This window comes from Callorhinus ursinus, unplaced genomic scaffold (assembly GCF_003265705.2).
Source record: "Callorhinus ursinus isolate GAN/ISIS: 27379988/994484 unplaced genomic scaffold, GSC_fseal_2.0 scaffold27, whole genome shotgun sequence".
NCBI classification, from domain to species: Eukaryota; Metazoa; Chordata; class Mammalia; order Carnivora; family Otariidae; genus Callorhinus; species Callorhinus ursinus.
In genome coordinates this window covers 18,791,964-18,808,154 of record NW_027397089.1, presented here as the reverse complement: position 1 = coordinate 18,808,154, position 16,191 = coordinate 18,791,964, and the positions used below count along the sequence as shown (strand labels likewise).

At 41.9% G+C, this 16,191-nt stretch overlaps 1 protein-coding gene and 1 long non-coding RNA gene across 4 annotated transcripts in view; one reads left to right on the top strand and one right to left on the bottom strand.

Annotated features, from left to right (window-relative positions):
* LOC141370162 (uncharacterized) overlaps positions 1-8,910 on the top strand; it is a 32,119-nt gene extending 23,209 nt beyond the window's left edge. Inside the window, exons 2-3 of the long non-coding RNA XR_012373985.1 lie at positions 1,182-1,440; positions 3,095-8,910. This is a non-coding gene — a long non-coding RNA (uncharacterized lncRNA). The remainder of the gene's footprint in view (positions 1-1,181; positions 1,441-3,094) is intronic.
* Positions 8,911-13,065: 4,155 nt separating this feature from the next.
* Positions 13,066-16,191, bottom strand: part of GUCY2C (guanylate cyclase 2C) — a 71,941-nt gene continuing 68,815 nt past the window's right edge. For all 3 annotated transcript variants that reach the window (XM_073877945.1, XM_025879900.2, XM_073877944.1), the window contains exons 26-27: positions 15,004-15,080; positions 13,066-13,679 (exon numbers count right to left, since the gene is read on the bottom strand). In XM_073877945.1, the coding sequence (XP_073734046.1) occupies positions 13,505-13,679; positions 15,004-15,080 (252 nt within the window). In that variant the 3' untranslated portion in view covers positions 13,066-13,504. The remainder of the gene's footprint in view (positions 13,680-15,003; positions 15,081-16,191) is intronic.

The following is a 16,191-nucleotide window of genomic DNA, read 5'->3' as shown; positions in this document are numbered from 1 at the left end:
AAAGAAAGAAAGAAAAAGAAAGAAAGAAAGAAAGAAAAGAAAGAAAATGCAGGGCTCCTTGCTCAAAAATTATTAAAGATTTCAAGATAGTGACAGTGGAACATTAAGCCAAGCATGAGGCCTTGCTAACAGGGGATCCTGTGTGGTAACACAGGTCACGTGGCAATGAAGTTGCCTCTACTCTCCTCCCTCCTTCCAATCTTCCATTGGCCAAATCCAGTTCCAAATCCAGAACTCAAAGAAACCAATTTGCTGAATGCCTGATTCCTGGGGACACAGAGCTGAGTAAAGAAGGTGAAATTTGGATCTGGGGAGCAGGAAAAAGATATCAAGCCCAGATAAGTGTAGAAAATATGTATCTCTATAACCTTCTATGTCTGCGTGACAGAGGGTGAAGAAGGTATAAGACACTTTGGGATTAGTCAATGATGATTAAGTATAGGCACATTTCCAATATGACTAAAGAGTAAATACAAATACTAAATAAGTAGTATTGAGAAGGAAAAGTAAATAATAACCACAAGGTTTCAACTGCATCATTGGCTTTGGGGTCTGGCCAACCTCTGTCCCAATACTGGGCTTTACTTTTCGTAGCTGTGTAATGATAGGAAAATCGCTCGTTTTTATTGCTCTAGAGTCTGTAAAGCAGAGATAACAGTTACTTCAGAATTTGTTGTAGGCTAAATTAAAGGATGTCCCTAGCACCCAGTAGGTATTTAATAAACGTCAGAGAATAGAAGAATATTGGGGTCACAGACAGAAATGGATGAGTAGGGAAAAGGTCTTTCTAGTTGTATGGATTTCTGGAAAAAGGGAAGAGTTTGAGAACTCTGATGGTTAGGAGGTTTTCTCTAAAGGCATCAAAAATGGCTACTTCTGCAGAGTATAGCCATTTCTCAGAGAATGCCATTTTATTTCCCTGCTGGCTTGACAGAAAAGATAGAGACTTTGTAGGCAGGCAGACGTGGTTTCAAATTCCATCTCCACCAATGAGTAGTGGCAAGTTGTGTTAAGTCCTCTGAGCCAGAGTTTTCTGTTACAAAATGCAGTATCATTGTAAGAATTTATGAGATAATGTTGATAGTGTGCCAAAGAAATGCTCAAATTTCTATCTGATCTGCCACTCTTTTTTAGTTGAGCTAGACTTAGGAATCAATTTCTTTTTCCCTTCTTCCCTAAAGCTTAAAGCAGTCCCCATCTCCAGCAGCCAGCTCTGTGGTTTGTTTCTGTGGGTTTCACCCTTGTTCCCTGGGCCTTCCTCATCACAGAAGTCTCAGCAGGAGAGTGGACAGAGGAAGAACAAGAATCTGCATTCACTTCTGCAGGAAAGCTCTAGTTCCTCATTGGCTTTCACTCAGATCTGTGTTCAGAACTTCTCCACCTTGGGAATGAAGAAAGCAAAAGAGGAAGCTTTGTGTCTCCCTTCAGAGAGCGTATGAGGTGGGCAGAATGTGTCAAGTAGGTTGAATAATGCCCATCCCCCACCCAAGAAATCCCCAAGGCAGATGAGTCTTTGCAGAGATAATTAAATTAAAGATCTCCAGATGAGCTCCTTCTAGATACTCTGGGTGAACCCTAAATCCAATAGCAAGTGTTTTTATAAGAGACACAGAGGGGATAGACATGGAGAGAAGAGAAGGCCAGGACATATGGAGGCAGGGATTAGAGCCATGGTGTCCACCCGCAGCTGGAAGAGATAAGGAAGGATTTGGAGGGCCATGACCTGACACCACCTTGATTTCATACTTCTGGACTCCAGAACTGTGAGAGAACAGATTTCTATTATTTTAAGCCATCGAGTTTGTGGATATTTGTTACAAGCAGCTCTAGGAATCAATACAGTATCCAATCGACAGCAATCATTGAGTATACATACTACTAAGAACAATAGTTGCTCTGTGTTGAGCATGAATGGAAGTTTCTGGAAGCTGCAAGTGAGGAGCTGGCTTCTCGTGCTATTCCCAACATGTCTGCCTGACTGTGGTATGATAAAACACATATTTGGTCTTTGGCCCTGTTCCTGGCCTGAGAATTTCCTGAGGAAACCCTGAGAATCTCCCGAGTGGTAAGAGTGTTTTTTTGTGCTAATGAGTTTGCCCCTCGATAGTGTTGGGATGAGGGCCAGATGCCAGAAAAACTGGCCATGGGATTAGGGAGTTAGAACTTTCAGACCTGCCACCCACCCACTGCTGAGAGATTAGTCCAATGACTAAGGATTTCATCAACCATGTCTGTATAATGGAACTTCCACAAAAATCCCTAAACAAGGGGGCGGGGGTTGGGGAGTTTCTGAGTTGATGAACTCATCAAAGTGCTGTGGGGATAACACATCTGGAGATCCAGGGAAACTCTGCATGTGCACTGCACCCCCCCACACACACCTTGCTCTATGCTTCTCTTCATGGGCTGTTCCTGAGTTGTAGCCTGTGCAATAAACTGGTAGTCATTCAATAAAGTGTCTTCCTGAGTTCTGTGAGTTATTCTAGCAAATCATGGAAACTGAGGAAGGGTTTGTGGGAGCCCCGATTTATGGTGTGTCTGTCAGAAGGATGGGTGGTCCTCAGGGACATGTGACTGGTGCCCGGAGTGGGGACCGTCCTATGGGACTGAGCACTTACCCTGTCAGGTCCTTGCTAACCCTGGGTAACTAGGGCAAGAAGGGAATTGAATTGTTGGTCACCCAGTCGGTGTCAGAGGATTGGTTGTTGGTGTTGGAAAGGACATTAGGTATTTGGTGTGGGGAAGACAAAAGTCCCACATTGACTTTTGTTTTATTTTCCTTTTTTGCTTTTAACAAAAGCACTGCACCAATTTTTCAAGGGTATAGATAACTGCTAGGTCATAGTATTGTTGGCCTTTCCTAATTTACTAGAAGAGTGGGCATTCCTGCTTCACTTTAGCTGATCCCCAGGTTTGGACCCTTCTCTTAGGAATTTGTCATGGGCATACGTCCATGTATGTCAGCTCTCTGCGCCTCCCTTGGAAAACCCAGCTTTGCTGCCCCTTCTAGTTCATTGTTTCTGTGTTTTGACCTTAATATTTAATATTGCGGAGGTCGGCTCCTGGTGAATCACCTATATGTGCTTTTTCTCAGGCCTGACCAGAGGCCATTAAAAAGGCTCATGGGGAAAGCTGCCCTCTCCACGCCAGCCTGGGTGCCCGGCCCGTGCACTGCGTCTCTGGAGGGAGGTGTAAGCAAGGACCCAGGAAGTCCTGCTCTTTGCCTACTATCATTCCTAGCCCTGGTGCCTTCATTCCCAGGTCTCTCTATGTGAGGCCTTGGCCAGAAGTCTTCTTCCGGTGCCTCTGGAGGAGGCCTCCTTACCTGCAGGAGGAGGAGAAAGAAAATCTCAAGATACTTTCCTCCACTCTGATTTAGTACCCAGTACTTTTCCACTCCTGGCCCTTCTCCCTCACTTCCACTTGACCCCAGAGTCCATAGGACGGCCAGAGCCTTTTGTCTGGGGCTCCTTCCACAATGAGAAACTCCACATCTGTGCTGATCCACCTGACTCTCAACTGGTGTGCTGTTCCATGGGGGAAAATGGACAGGGGGAGGCAGAGTTTTCTCTGGTTTGGGACTCTTGCTCATACCATTGCTGTAAGTGGTCAGAGCCTTAATTCTTTCACTTTTGGCTTATTGCTTTAATCAGCCACCCTGGCAACAGGCAGCTCAGCTGTTTTTTTCAGCCCAGCCCAGTTCCTGACAAATTTCAAGTCACTGTAAACCAAACAATAGTTAAAAATCAAATCTACTAAACCATGGTTTCCTTTCATCAACATATGTGAAGTGCCTACTGTTTTCCAGGCACTGTGCTAGGCTCTGTGATGCAGAGATGACTGGATCATAGTCTCTGCCTTTGAGGAGTTCATGGTCCAAAGGGGCCTAGAAGGTAAACAGTTCATTTCAACAGTGTGGTAAGTGCTTTAGGGGCACAGAGGATGGGCACCAAGTCAGATGTCAGGGGGAGGGGGGGAAATTTCCTTCTACCCCTCGTAATTAAATAGACACAAATCAGGTGAACAGGAGAAAAAACAAATTTAATTTAATTCTGTATGTATGGGGGCCTCAAAGATAGGACACCCAAGGTGTTTATATACCTTTTAGACAAAGAAACACCAAATTTGTTAAGTCAGTCAGAGAAAGACGATTATCATATGATCTCACTCATATATGGAATTTAAGAAACAAAACAGGTGAACATAGGAGAAGGGAATGAAAAATAAGACAAAATTAGAGAGGGAGACAAACCATAAGAGACTCAAGCATAGGAAACAAACTAGGGGTTGCTGGAGGGGAAGGGGTGGTGGGATGGGGTAACTGGGTGACGGTTATTAAGGAGGGCACGTGGGTGTTATATGCAACTGATGACTCACTGAACTCTACCTCTGAAACTAATAATACACTATATGTTAGCTAACTTGAATTTAAATTAAAAAAAAAAGAAAAAAGAATAAATTTGTGAAGAACTGTAAGACAGAAACTTCAGCTTGGGTAATAATTAATGAAGAAACCAAGCAGATTTTGTTTACACAACCTCTCCGCCCCGAACTTCCTATCTCTGGTGATAAAAAGGTCTCTCTACATTCCCGGGCAGGGAGGCTACATTTCTCAGGAGAGATTTATTTCCTGCTTTTAGGGGGACAGAAAGGGGGAGTCAGGGCGTCCTTCTTGCACTGGCTGTTTCTCAAATAACTTTCATTCAAAAGAAGCAATATGCCAAAGTGGCATATTCTGGGGTGGCCTGCCCTGAACCCCAAAACACAGAAAGGAAAGGCTCGCTTCAAGGAGTCCTACAAGAGGAGGTCCTATCTGAGGTGAATCTCAAAGTGTAAGTGAAGAATGTGGGAGAGATGTGAGAACAGAAGACCCCACTGATTAGACAGCAACAGCTAACAGACCAGAGGGGTGCCCTCGTGTCAAGAGAGAAAAACTAAAATTTTAATCAGGCTGAAAGACCGTGGGCAACAAAACCAGTCAGCACAGCCTGAGATGACAAGTTTCACAAAATTCAGCAAAATTCCTGGAAAGACCCCTACAGCACATCTTATCATGCTCCTCAGTGGCTGCCACATCCTGAGACCGCCACCAGAAATAGTGGGCTGTAGCTTGCTTGTCACTGCGCTCCTGCAGGTTGGCACCTGAGTCTGACCATCCCCGATAAAGGGCACAGACTTTGTGGATTTTTCCTGTTTAACCCCGACCCTAACGCTTCCGGTTTGGAGAGTACATTTCAGTTTGTAGCCAAAGGCTGTGTCTCCCCACATTGGCAGACTCCATGGCAATAAAACTTGCCCTTGCTTCTGACCAACTCTGCATTTCAGGAATCTTTGTTGACCGAGTCCTAGGCAGTGGAATCAGCACGAAGTCATTATCCATATCAGCAGTGAAATCATCAACCTATGTTATTGATTGCCTCCTACCTATCATTCATGGGATGGGTTTTCTGCTTGGGTTTAGTTTTTTGTTTTTGTTCGTTTTTCTCAGAACACCATAGCTTCCTTCTCACTGGGACGCTCACAGCCCAGTGGGTGGTGGCGTAGGGCACGCACACAGGAAAATGAAGCGGATAATCCTGGAGAACTTGGAGCAGTGTGAGGAGGCCGCCATGTTTGTGAGGTGCACGCGACAGAGGCCTCTGGTGGGGCTTCTGGCAAACAGGGCATGGTTTTGTTGCGGTGTTTTGCTGAAACAGGTCGCTGTTGTGACAATCCAGGTATCATTCCTCAGTCTCCTGGTTTTGTGGCCTGTAAGCCATTTCTTGGGCTTTTCCAGAAATGGGGGAGGTCCATCACATGAGGAACCCTACTCTCTACCCCTTTTGTTCCCAAGCTGAACAGGTGACTGGGGAGTCTAGGGTCCCTCTAGAAGCTGTGGAAGGCTTTGTGCAATCCTACTTTTGCAGAACATCCCTTTTTCCACAAGCCACAAGATCTGATTTATTCGTTTTCAAAGAAGTATAGAACTCACAGTGATAAATCATGTTTTTTGGTAACAAATGCGAATTGTGAAGTCATGCGTCTGCCCAACAGTAAGCCAGGAGCTCTATCTTCATACATCAAATAACTTGATATTGGAATAATCTCCACAAGGTTAAGTTGCAATTATTTATAGGTATAGGATAAAATGTATTTTCACTGGGATTGCATTGTATGGTATATGTGTATGTGTAAGCACACGCATAAAGCCTTATATTCTGTAAAAGTACAGAAGAAAGATAATGGCATCTTTAGCAAACGTGAAAACAATGTGCTGTGACTGCAGATACAAAGTCTTTCTCCGTGGGTTTTAGACCGGAAATTCTTCTCTTTCTGGAATGGTTAACTTATCAGCACTTGATGGAACAAGGTCATTTTCAGAACACATCGTCCAACATCTGGCTTATCATCTGCTGGCTGGATAAAAATGTGTGGGAGTCAGGCACAAAGGGCACAATTTCCCACATTACTTTTGTTATTGTTCTTTTTTTTTTCAGTTACCAAAATAAAGCTATATGGTCATTAAGCAGACGCTCTCAGACAGGAATGTATTAGTATTATAACAACTTTTTTCATAAAAGCAAAAATCCTCTTTGAATTTCCTTTGGTTGGTGAAAACAGGTATGAATATAGGAGGGCTTTTGTAAAAGCAAGTGGCATTATCTCGAACTTTCGGAAAGCGGGGGATACCTGTACTCTTGTTGTTTTATCAACTCAGACGTTATCTGACTTCCTACTAAGATGCAAAGTCCGCTCACCTGTAACACTGTCTTGTTCTCTTGCCTCCTTCTATTACCAAGGGGATCAGTGCCTGTATTGGTCACCACTGTGACTTCAAACAAATGTCACTTCTGAGTCCTTCAACTTATAAGCTAATTTTCTTAGCTTTCTTTCCTCTGACTTTCTTTCAAGAACTGATTAAATATTTTGTAGAATGTCCCTCGATTTGAATTTGTCTGATATTTTCTTATGATTAGATTGAGGTTATATTTTAGGGAAGAATATCACATGTGTGATGGGACCCTCTCAGTGCATCATATCATGGGGTATATAATGTTAATGTGTCTTAATACTGGTGAAGTTAGTCTTAATTGTCTGATTGAGGTGGTGTCTGAGGCTTTTCTGCCTTAGATCGATCACTAGTTTTTTCCTTTGTACCAAATATCTGAGGGGAGATACTTTTCAACTATGCAAGTACTGTTTTTCTTTAAATTTTCACCCATCAATTTTAGCAGTAATTTCAGATGTTGCCTGAAACAATTATTACTCTGGTGTTCTCCTAGTCATTCTCATTTTTCTTCATTTCTTCTACATTTATTAATTGGATTCTCCTCTAAGGAAGAATTGTCTCTTCTCCATAGTTTATATATTTAATCAGCTATTTATAGCAGTGTGGAATCATGGATATTTACTTTATTCTTTAAGTTATAATCGAAAACTTCACTATTTTTCAGTTGCTAAATTTCTTCCAGGTTTGACTATTGGGAGTTTCTTCAGGTTGGTTGCTGTGTCATTTTGACATGACCACAACTTCTTCTTTTTTTTTTTTGTCCTCTGAGCCCTTCATTACAACACAAAATCCTCTAGGCTTACTTTGTATTTTTCTTGCCCTCACCTTGAAATCAATCACTTCTCCAAGGAGCCCTGATTGCTTTTGTGAATGGGGTTTACAACCCATAATCTGGACACTAGTTATGTTCATTGCTTTTGGGTATCACCACTTCTAGGTCCTAGCAGTGGGTTAGTATATAGACACATATCTATCATCTATCTATCTATCTATCTATCTATCTATCTATCTATCTATCTATCATGGTCTCTCTATCTTAAAAATCAACATGATTATTCATAGTGATACCTCTGATCCAATCTAGCTCTTCAAGGTTAATTCTAACATTACCTCTTTATTTATAACTTCTTTCTCTGAATGTGAAACCAGTTGTTCATATCTAAAACATATTTCCTTATATACCCCAATTTAGTATCTGTTCAAAGGAGTTTCAAAATTTCTAACCCATCCATGCTTTTCTAAAGAACAAACCAGTCAACTAGACCACAGTGTTTTGTACAGTTGTTTCATTTTTAGCCTTACAACATCCACTCAAAACACTGTTTTCCAAAGTTACTTCTATCAGCTCCTTTCTTTACCACCTTCTTTAGTGAGATTATGCCATTCTGTAGAACACATTTGTTTGTCACAGTCTGCATTCCATCTTGGGTTCAATCTACATCTGGTTGCATTTTTAAAAAACTGCTCACAGTAAAAGTCTTTCCTTTGTGCAACACAGTCTTGGCGTTTTGACAAATGCACAGAATCATGTATTTACCATCACAGTATCAAATAGGACAGTTACAACCCCCCCACCTCACCCCAGTTCATTTGTTCTTTCTTTTTGTAGTCAACCCCCCCTCCACACAATTTGCAACCATTTTCCCTTTGCCAGAATATCATATGAACGAAATCATACAATATAGAGTCTTTTGGGTCTGGCTTCTTTCACTTAAGATGTTGCATTTATGATTCATTCATGTTGTCACATGAAACAGTAGTTCATTATTTTTTATTACTGGGTAGTATTTCATTGAATGGCTTTCCTATTGTTCCTTGATCAGTCTACCTATTGAAAAAAATCTCAGTTGTTTCCAGTTTTGGTGCTTATGAATAAAGCTAATATAAACATTCAGAAACATGTATTTGTGTGAATGTAGTTCTCATTTCATTTATATAATTACAGATTAGGAGTGGGATTGTTGGACCCTATGGTAAATGTTTAACTTTATAAAACCTGCCAAACTATTTTCCAAAGTTTCTGTACCATTTTACATTTTTGCCAACAATGTGTGAGTTTCATTTGTTCTGCATCCTTGTCGGCACTTCATATTGTCAGATTTTTAACTTTAGCCATTTTAATATATGTGGTGTTATCTCATTGTGACTTTAATAAACTTTTACTAATCACTAATGATGTTTTACATCTTTTCATATACTTTTTTCATTTTTATATCTCCTTTGGTGCAAAGTCAAAAAGCAAATCAAAATAAAGCTGCAATTTTTCTAAATCTGTGCCATCCAACAGGAAACTGAAAACAAGAAGGTAAACACAAGAGTGGTTTTAAAACAATTAAAAATAGGAAAAAAATTTTGACTTTTTTATATTGGATTTCCAGTACTCCTCGTTTTCTTTTTAAAGAGCCAAGTTTCTATCTGGTATCATATTCATTTAACATGCATTGTAGGGTAGGTCTACTGGCAATAAATTCTCGTATTCTTTTTTTGAGAAAGTATTTTTTTATTCACTTTTGAATTTTTTTTTTTTTTTTGGCTGGGTATAGAATTCTATTTTTCTTCAGCCCTTTAAAGATGTCCTTTTATTGTCTTTTAGTTTGCATAGTTTCAGAAGAGAAGTTGGCTGTAATTTTTAACTTTGTTCTTCTGTGTGTAATGTGTCTCTCTCCTCATCCCCTCACCCCCACCAGCCCCAGACTACCTTTACAATTTTTTCTTTGTTCTCAGCAGTTTGAATGTAAGTGTAGTTTGGGGCATTTATGCTGTTGGGTGTTCTTTGTTATCTTGGATTTGTGATTTGGTGTCTGTCATTACATTTGGTCAATTTTCAGTCATTATTTTTTCAAATGTTTCTTCTGCATTGTTGTATATCTAGGACTCCATTTACACACCTGAGGCCATTTGATATTGTCCCACAGTTCTTAGTAGTTCTGTTTTGATTTATTTACTTTTTCTCTTTGGCTAGTTTGCAGAATTTCTTTAATGCTACATTCAAGTACATAGATTCTTTCCTCAGCTAGTCTAGTAATGAGCCATTAAAGACATCCTTTCTGTCACTATGCTTCTTATTTGTAGTATTTCCATTTGATTCTTTCCTATTGCTTTCAACTGTATGCTGAATTGCCCATCTGAACTTACATGTTGCTCATGTTTTCCTTCAGAGCTTTTTACATACTAATTATAGTTGTCTAAAATTCCCCATTACATAGTTTCAACACCTATGTCATGTGTGTATCTGGGTGTCTCTTGAGAGAGTGAATAAATCCTCTTGCTCTCTCACTTAATCTATAATTTCCTCTCCTTTCCCTGAAAAATTATGTCCCCCAGTTTTTGGCATGCTAAAGTGATGCTGTCAAATTAGTAATGACTAGTGATATGTGATTATTAAGCACTCTAAATATGATTAGGTTGAATTGAGATGTTCTGTAACTAAAATATACACTGCTTTCAAAGGCTTACCACACAAAAAGAAAAATATCTAAATAATTTTATGTTGATTTCATGCAGAAATAACACTTTGAATATACTGATTTAATTAAAGATATTATTAAAATAAGTTACCATGTACCTGGGTGGCTCAGTTGGTTAAGCAACTGCCTTTGGCTCAGGTCATGATCCTGGAGTCCCAGGATCGAGTCCCGCATCGGGCTCCCTGCTCAGCAGGGAGTCTGCTTCTCCCTCTGACCTTCCTCCCTCTCATGCTCTCTCTCTACCATTCTCTCTCTCTCTCAATAAATAAATAAAAATCTTTTTAAAAAAGTATAAAAAAAGTAAGTTACCTGTTTCTTTTTTAAAAATGTGATTATTAGAATATTTAAATTGCATATGTAAAAGGAGATCTAAATAAGTGGCCAAGACATACCATGTTCATAGATTGGAAGACTCAACATAGCCTAGATGTCAGTTCTCCCGAAACTGACATATTGGTTTGATGCAAATGATATCAAAACCCTCACAAGTTTTACTAGAGCTGTATATAAGCTTATTCTAAAAGTTATATGGAAAGGCAAAAAACTGTAATAGCTGAAACAATTGTGCGAAAGGATAAAGTGGGATGAAGTACTCCACCTGATTTTAAGATTTATTATACAGCTACAATAATCAAGACTATGTGGCATGGGATGAGGGATAAATGCATAGATCAGAGGCATAAAATAGAAAACCCAGAAACAGAATCACCCAAGGATGGACAGTTGATTTTGACAAAGTTGCAAAGCAGTTTTGTTGACTGGTTCAAAGTTGAAAAATGCTAGGTCTGACTTGCCTTCTTTTGTTGAGCAGAGGAGAGTAAGACAGTCTGTTGCAATGTTGTTCCGGCAGTCTTGGAGTCCCTAACAAGTCTGTTTTCCTCTTCTCATCCTCCTTGGTTCTACTTTACTTGTGTCTTGCATTGTATCATGGATTTACAGTTGTACTGAGAGAGGAAGATCAGGGAGAAATGGGTCTATGCCATCTTATCTGGACCAGATGCCCTCTTGTTCTTTTTTTGCAGCTTGCTATGAATGTGTTATTTTTCCAAAATAAAAAGCTAAGAAATGTCCATATGAGGCTGACATATTTCTATTGGGCTGCATTGAGTGGTTCCACTGAATGGTTAATGTAACTCATAGCTGAGCCCCTTAAAATTGCAATGGAAATTATTGGTTTCCTCTCTACTCCTTCCTCTGCTTTACTTCTGGCATCTCTTTCCAATGGGATATTATGTTGAAGACCTTATATCAACATAGTTTCTATTTTCTTTGCCATTCTGAGGGTTTCAAAATATTTACAAGGTCATTTCCTGCTTGATCATGGGTCACCTAATCAGCAGACTAGACTTTTAGGATATGATGTTAACTTGGAGGGAAATCTCTTTCCTGCTTGAGGTCTGAGGAAGTAAGAGCTGCTCAAGGTTTCTCCTTTATTTTATCCCAGATATCAGTTTTAGAACAGGCATGCTGTTCTACGTGTTGTATATTTAAAAATCACTCATCTTTAATTGAAATTGAAGTTTAAAATCTTGAGTATTTGTTTCTTTAGTTGTGTCCTCTATAATTTGTTATTTTCATTGTTTTCTAGGGGAATTATAAAAAAAGAATAAGGTAAAATTGCCTTTCTCATTTAAATTGTAATTCCTTTTTTGATACTGGATATCTGGGACTAAACAGACAAAACACATAGCTTTGATTTAGTTGTATTATTACTAAAATATTTTTTTAAAGATTTTATTTATTTATTTGACAGAGAGAGAGAGACAGTGAGAGAGGGAACACAAGCAGGGGGAGTGGGAGAGGGAGAAGGCTTCCCGCTGAGCAGGGAGCCCAATGCGGGGCTTGATCCCAGGACCCTGGATCATGACCCCAGCCGAAGGCAGATGCTTAACGACTGAGCCACCCACGTGCCCCATTACTAAAATATTTTTAAGTCAGATCATGCATGTTTCAAGAGGAGTATATAGCAAAGGTAAAATAATTGATTCTAGGATTTCCTGTATTCCTCTTGAATTTATTTCTTGTTTCCACACAGTACTTCCTCTTGTATTTTTTTCACATAGAACTCATGGGTTACAAACTTTCTAAGCTATCTTGCATGTATGCAAATAATTCTTGCTTTATAAGCATATTTCTTTGGAATCGTGAAGCCCTTGCAGCAGAGATGCTGAGGCACAAATTACAAACCTCCAAATTCCAGGTAAGGACTCTTGCTGCATATGAAGGGCTAAACCTATAAATCAGGAGAGACTTTATATTTTTGATTTTACCCCTTTCCAGGTGATGGAAAAAACATAACGTGTTTTCTGATCTCTGGAGTGGTTTTTGTGGTGGGGTGGAGTGGAGGGTGGGGAGAGTAATGTGGTCGAAGCAGTTTAGTTCAGATTAGTGCCAAGAGTGTTACATTCTTGCCTTTCTGATTCTAATCTACTCCACACTGCCCTTTGTCATTTCCCCCGAGATTTCAAGCAAATGACTTATTCCGGGGTGCCATAAGAAGGGGGGCAGAAGATGACTGCTGGATGGCAGGAAGGGGATATTTGCAGAGTTTCAAGTACTTTGTCTTTACCAGTAAATAAGATCTGACCTTTATCTCAGACTGGAGACAGATGTAGGCCCTGTCTCCCGTGGTAGAAGGCTAGGCATAAAATCCCCTTGTGCATAGCTGGCGATCCTGAACATCCAAGTTCGTAGCCCTGAACAACAATGCCGGCTTTGCCTTGCTTCCGTGCTGGCGACTGTAATCCGTTGTCCAGCAAGCACAAGACGGTGGCCAGCGCATTTCAGGAAAATGGCTGGAGTCGCTGGAAACACAAACACAGACTCAGGACATTTTTAACTTTTATTCCTGCCTCCCATATAGCATATTTTCTGCAAAAATTATGAGTTAAATATAATTTAATGGAGATAGGGTATTTAAAATATAATCGTGACCATTCAAAAACTCTCATGAATACAGAAGGAAAAAGAGCGAGCAAACAAACCAAAACAAAACAAAAACAAAATAAATGAAATAAGAACACAATCTCTTCAACGTAGAGACAGTCCATCCATTCCTCTTCTTTCCCAGGGGGAAGTTCCCTGGAGCCACTCCTGAGATCAGACTTCAGAGTAGAAGGTAATTTTTGCACTGAGAGTGCACATCTGATTCACAGAAGCAAGTCTATGTTCCAGCCAAGGCAGCCAAGGCTAAGCAGAGCGCAGCTAAGTCTTCTGTCGCTTTGAGGTCCCCGGGACACTCGAGGCCGCCACCAGAGTGCAGCTCTACTTAATTCGCTTGCGTGTTCTCCTTGTCAGTGGTGTTCAGCTGCAGGTACTCCAGAGTGCCCCTTTTGTAACTGGCCACCCGTGTGGGTTTTCGGCTTATGCCCGCCGCCTGCCTTCTCTGTAAAGAGTTGGCGAGCATGTCGGAAAATTCAGCTTGTAAGCGCTGCTGATTCTCCCTGGAAAGAGAGTGAGGAGGGAAAATGGAACTTCTCAGCAATTCATACAGAATATGCCGTCGCTCCAGAACAATCAGTTCTGTTTACCAAATACTTATTGAGTGCTTAGTCCGTGCTAAACACGGGAAGTCCAGAGAATACAGAATGAGCCTTGCTTTTTTTTTTTAAAGATTTTATTTATTTATTTGAGAGAGAGAGAATGAGAGAGAGCATGAGAGGGAAGAGGGTCAGAGGGAGAAGCAGACTCCCTGCTGAGCAGGGAGCCCAATGTGGGTCTCGATCCTGGGACTCCAGGATCATAACCTGAGCCGAAGGCAGTCGCTTAACCAACTGAGCCACCCAGGCGTCCCTGAGCCTTGCTTTTGATGGGCTTACAAGAGTTGTCATCCCTGCTCTGTGCATTTGTGGAGAAAGCAGGATACATTTCAAGGAGAAAATTCTATTTCAACTTCAAAGTGGAATGACATGCTGCTTGGACTTGGAAGCGTGGTTAGGTTTCCACATGCCACTTCAGGGAGGGCAAATGGAGCTAGGACAACATGAGGCCCCTGGCGACCCAACCCTGAGGACTTGGGTCCCACACATTCTGGGGTGTAGATCTTGTCTGGGGAGGCCTCCAAAGGGATGGAGGGTTTCAAGAGTCTGGAATGGACCTGGGCGCTCCAATAATGGGCCAGCTCCCCTGTGGCCCAGGGAAGATCTGGCTTGTGCTGGCTTCTCTACAGGCTTGCCATCGATCTGGGTCCAGCGTCTGGGAGTCTGCAAGACAGGTCTGTCTACCATAGCAAAAGCCACCCCAACAGCCATGCGATTGGTTGATTGCAGCAACCAGATGTGCAATGGGGTGACCCTGTCCGTCACCATGAAGGGAACTGAAACCTGTTCGTTAGACCTGAAACCTGGCCTTCCTCATCTCTGGGAGAACACAGCCTCCATGTGAAAACCCAGAACCACAGTCCTGGGGGGGGGCGGGGGGGGGAAGGCCCTGTTTCCATCAGCAGCCCCACAGAGAGCTGTGGGCAGGGGTCCGAGTCGCAGAGTGCCTCTTGGCCACTAGCAGGCCCTCCTCTGGTCTGAACCAGATCTGCCAGGAGGGCAGCTGTCAACTCTCCTCGGTTCTGAGCGTGCCTGGAACAACCAGCTTCTGGCAGCCAAGAAGGGAGGTTTCTAGACTTCTCATGTATGTAGTCCCTGGCCGTGTAGTCAATATATCATGGCCAGTGGCGGAGCACTTGCCAACAGTTAACATTGGCTGTAGGTAGCACAACTGATAAAGCCAGGCCTGCCACTCCCCTGTCCCGCCCTGCCACACCCAGCGGCTTACACAGTAGGAGGGGTTGGCAGGTTGTAGTCCTCGCCCTTCACCCCCGTCAGCCAGTAGGTGGTCTCAGTTCCTCTTCCCTGGGGAGACAAGAAAGGTGGGCGCCACAGAGGCCGGTGAGAGAGGTTAGCTCTAGCCCACGGTGCTGACAAACATCCATCTCCAAGAGACACCTCACTTCCATGCTTCTCATCAGTGTCCACAGCTCAGTAGAGCCTATGTTCTGATGGGATTTGCATTCCCTCTAGACACATCTTTCTTTCCAAGTGCCTTTTAAAAAATAAGTCTCTCATTCCCCAGATGTGTTTTTTTTTTCGAAGTAGAGTTCTCTTTTTTCCCCAAAAGACATCTCAAAGTGTCGCTATAGCAACATCATAAGAACTCTAAATGAAAAAAGAAGAAAACTCGTGTCCAATCCTGCTACACCAAGATATCCAACTGGTTTTCATCACCCACTTTTTCTTCTAGCCCCTTTTGCCACAAGATTTCATCACAAACCTTTTGCCACAGTTTCCCCACCTTAAGCATGTAAATTACAAACACATGTACACCCTAAGAGATGCTTATTAAGTGACATTTGCTGGGCACATCTGGAGGCTTTAAAATGAATGGAAATGTACTGGAAATCCTATTTTTGCTAAAGCTTGTATTTGAAAAGGAGATGGAATGGCTACATACTTAAAAATCATCTTTAAAGGTTTATTTATTTATTTGAGAGAGAGCGAGCACACATGATAGGGAGAGGCAGAGGGAGAGAGAGAATCCCAAGCAGACTCCATGCTGAGTGTGGAGTCCAATCTGGGGCTAGATCTCATGACCCTGAGATCATGACCTGAGCCGAAACCAAGAGTCAGATGCTTAACGGACTGAGCCACCTGGGCGCCCTACAAATCACTCATCTTTAGTGAGTAGTTTGCTGGCTGTGTTTGGACTGCACTCATCCATACACCACTTCTATGCCGGGGGGAATGCTCTGTGCAGAAAGTGTGTTGATAGTGTGACAGGGCAAGTCTACAGGAAAGGAGGCTTTTCCAAGTTGCAGTCACAGTGTAAAGATTAGAAGCACCGTGGCTCCTGGAGACAGATCATCTTACGGTCGGTAGTTGGCTTCAGACCAGTTGTTGAAAGGACTGGAATGACCTTTGAAAAGCAGCCTGAGGGCCAACTGGAGACCCTTGGTGGCTCTGGAGG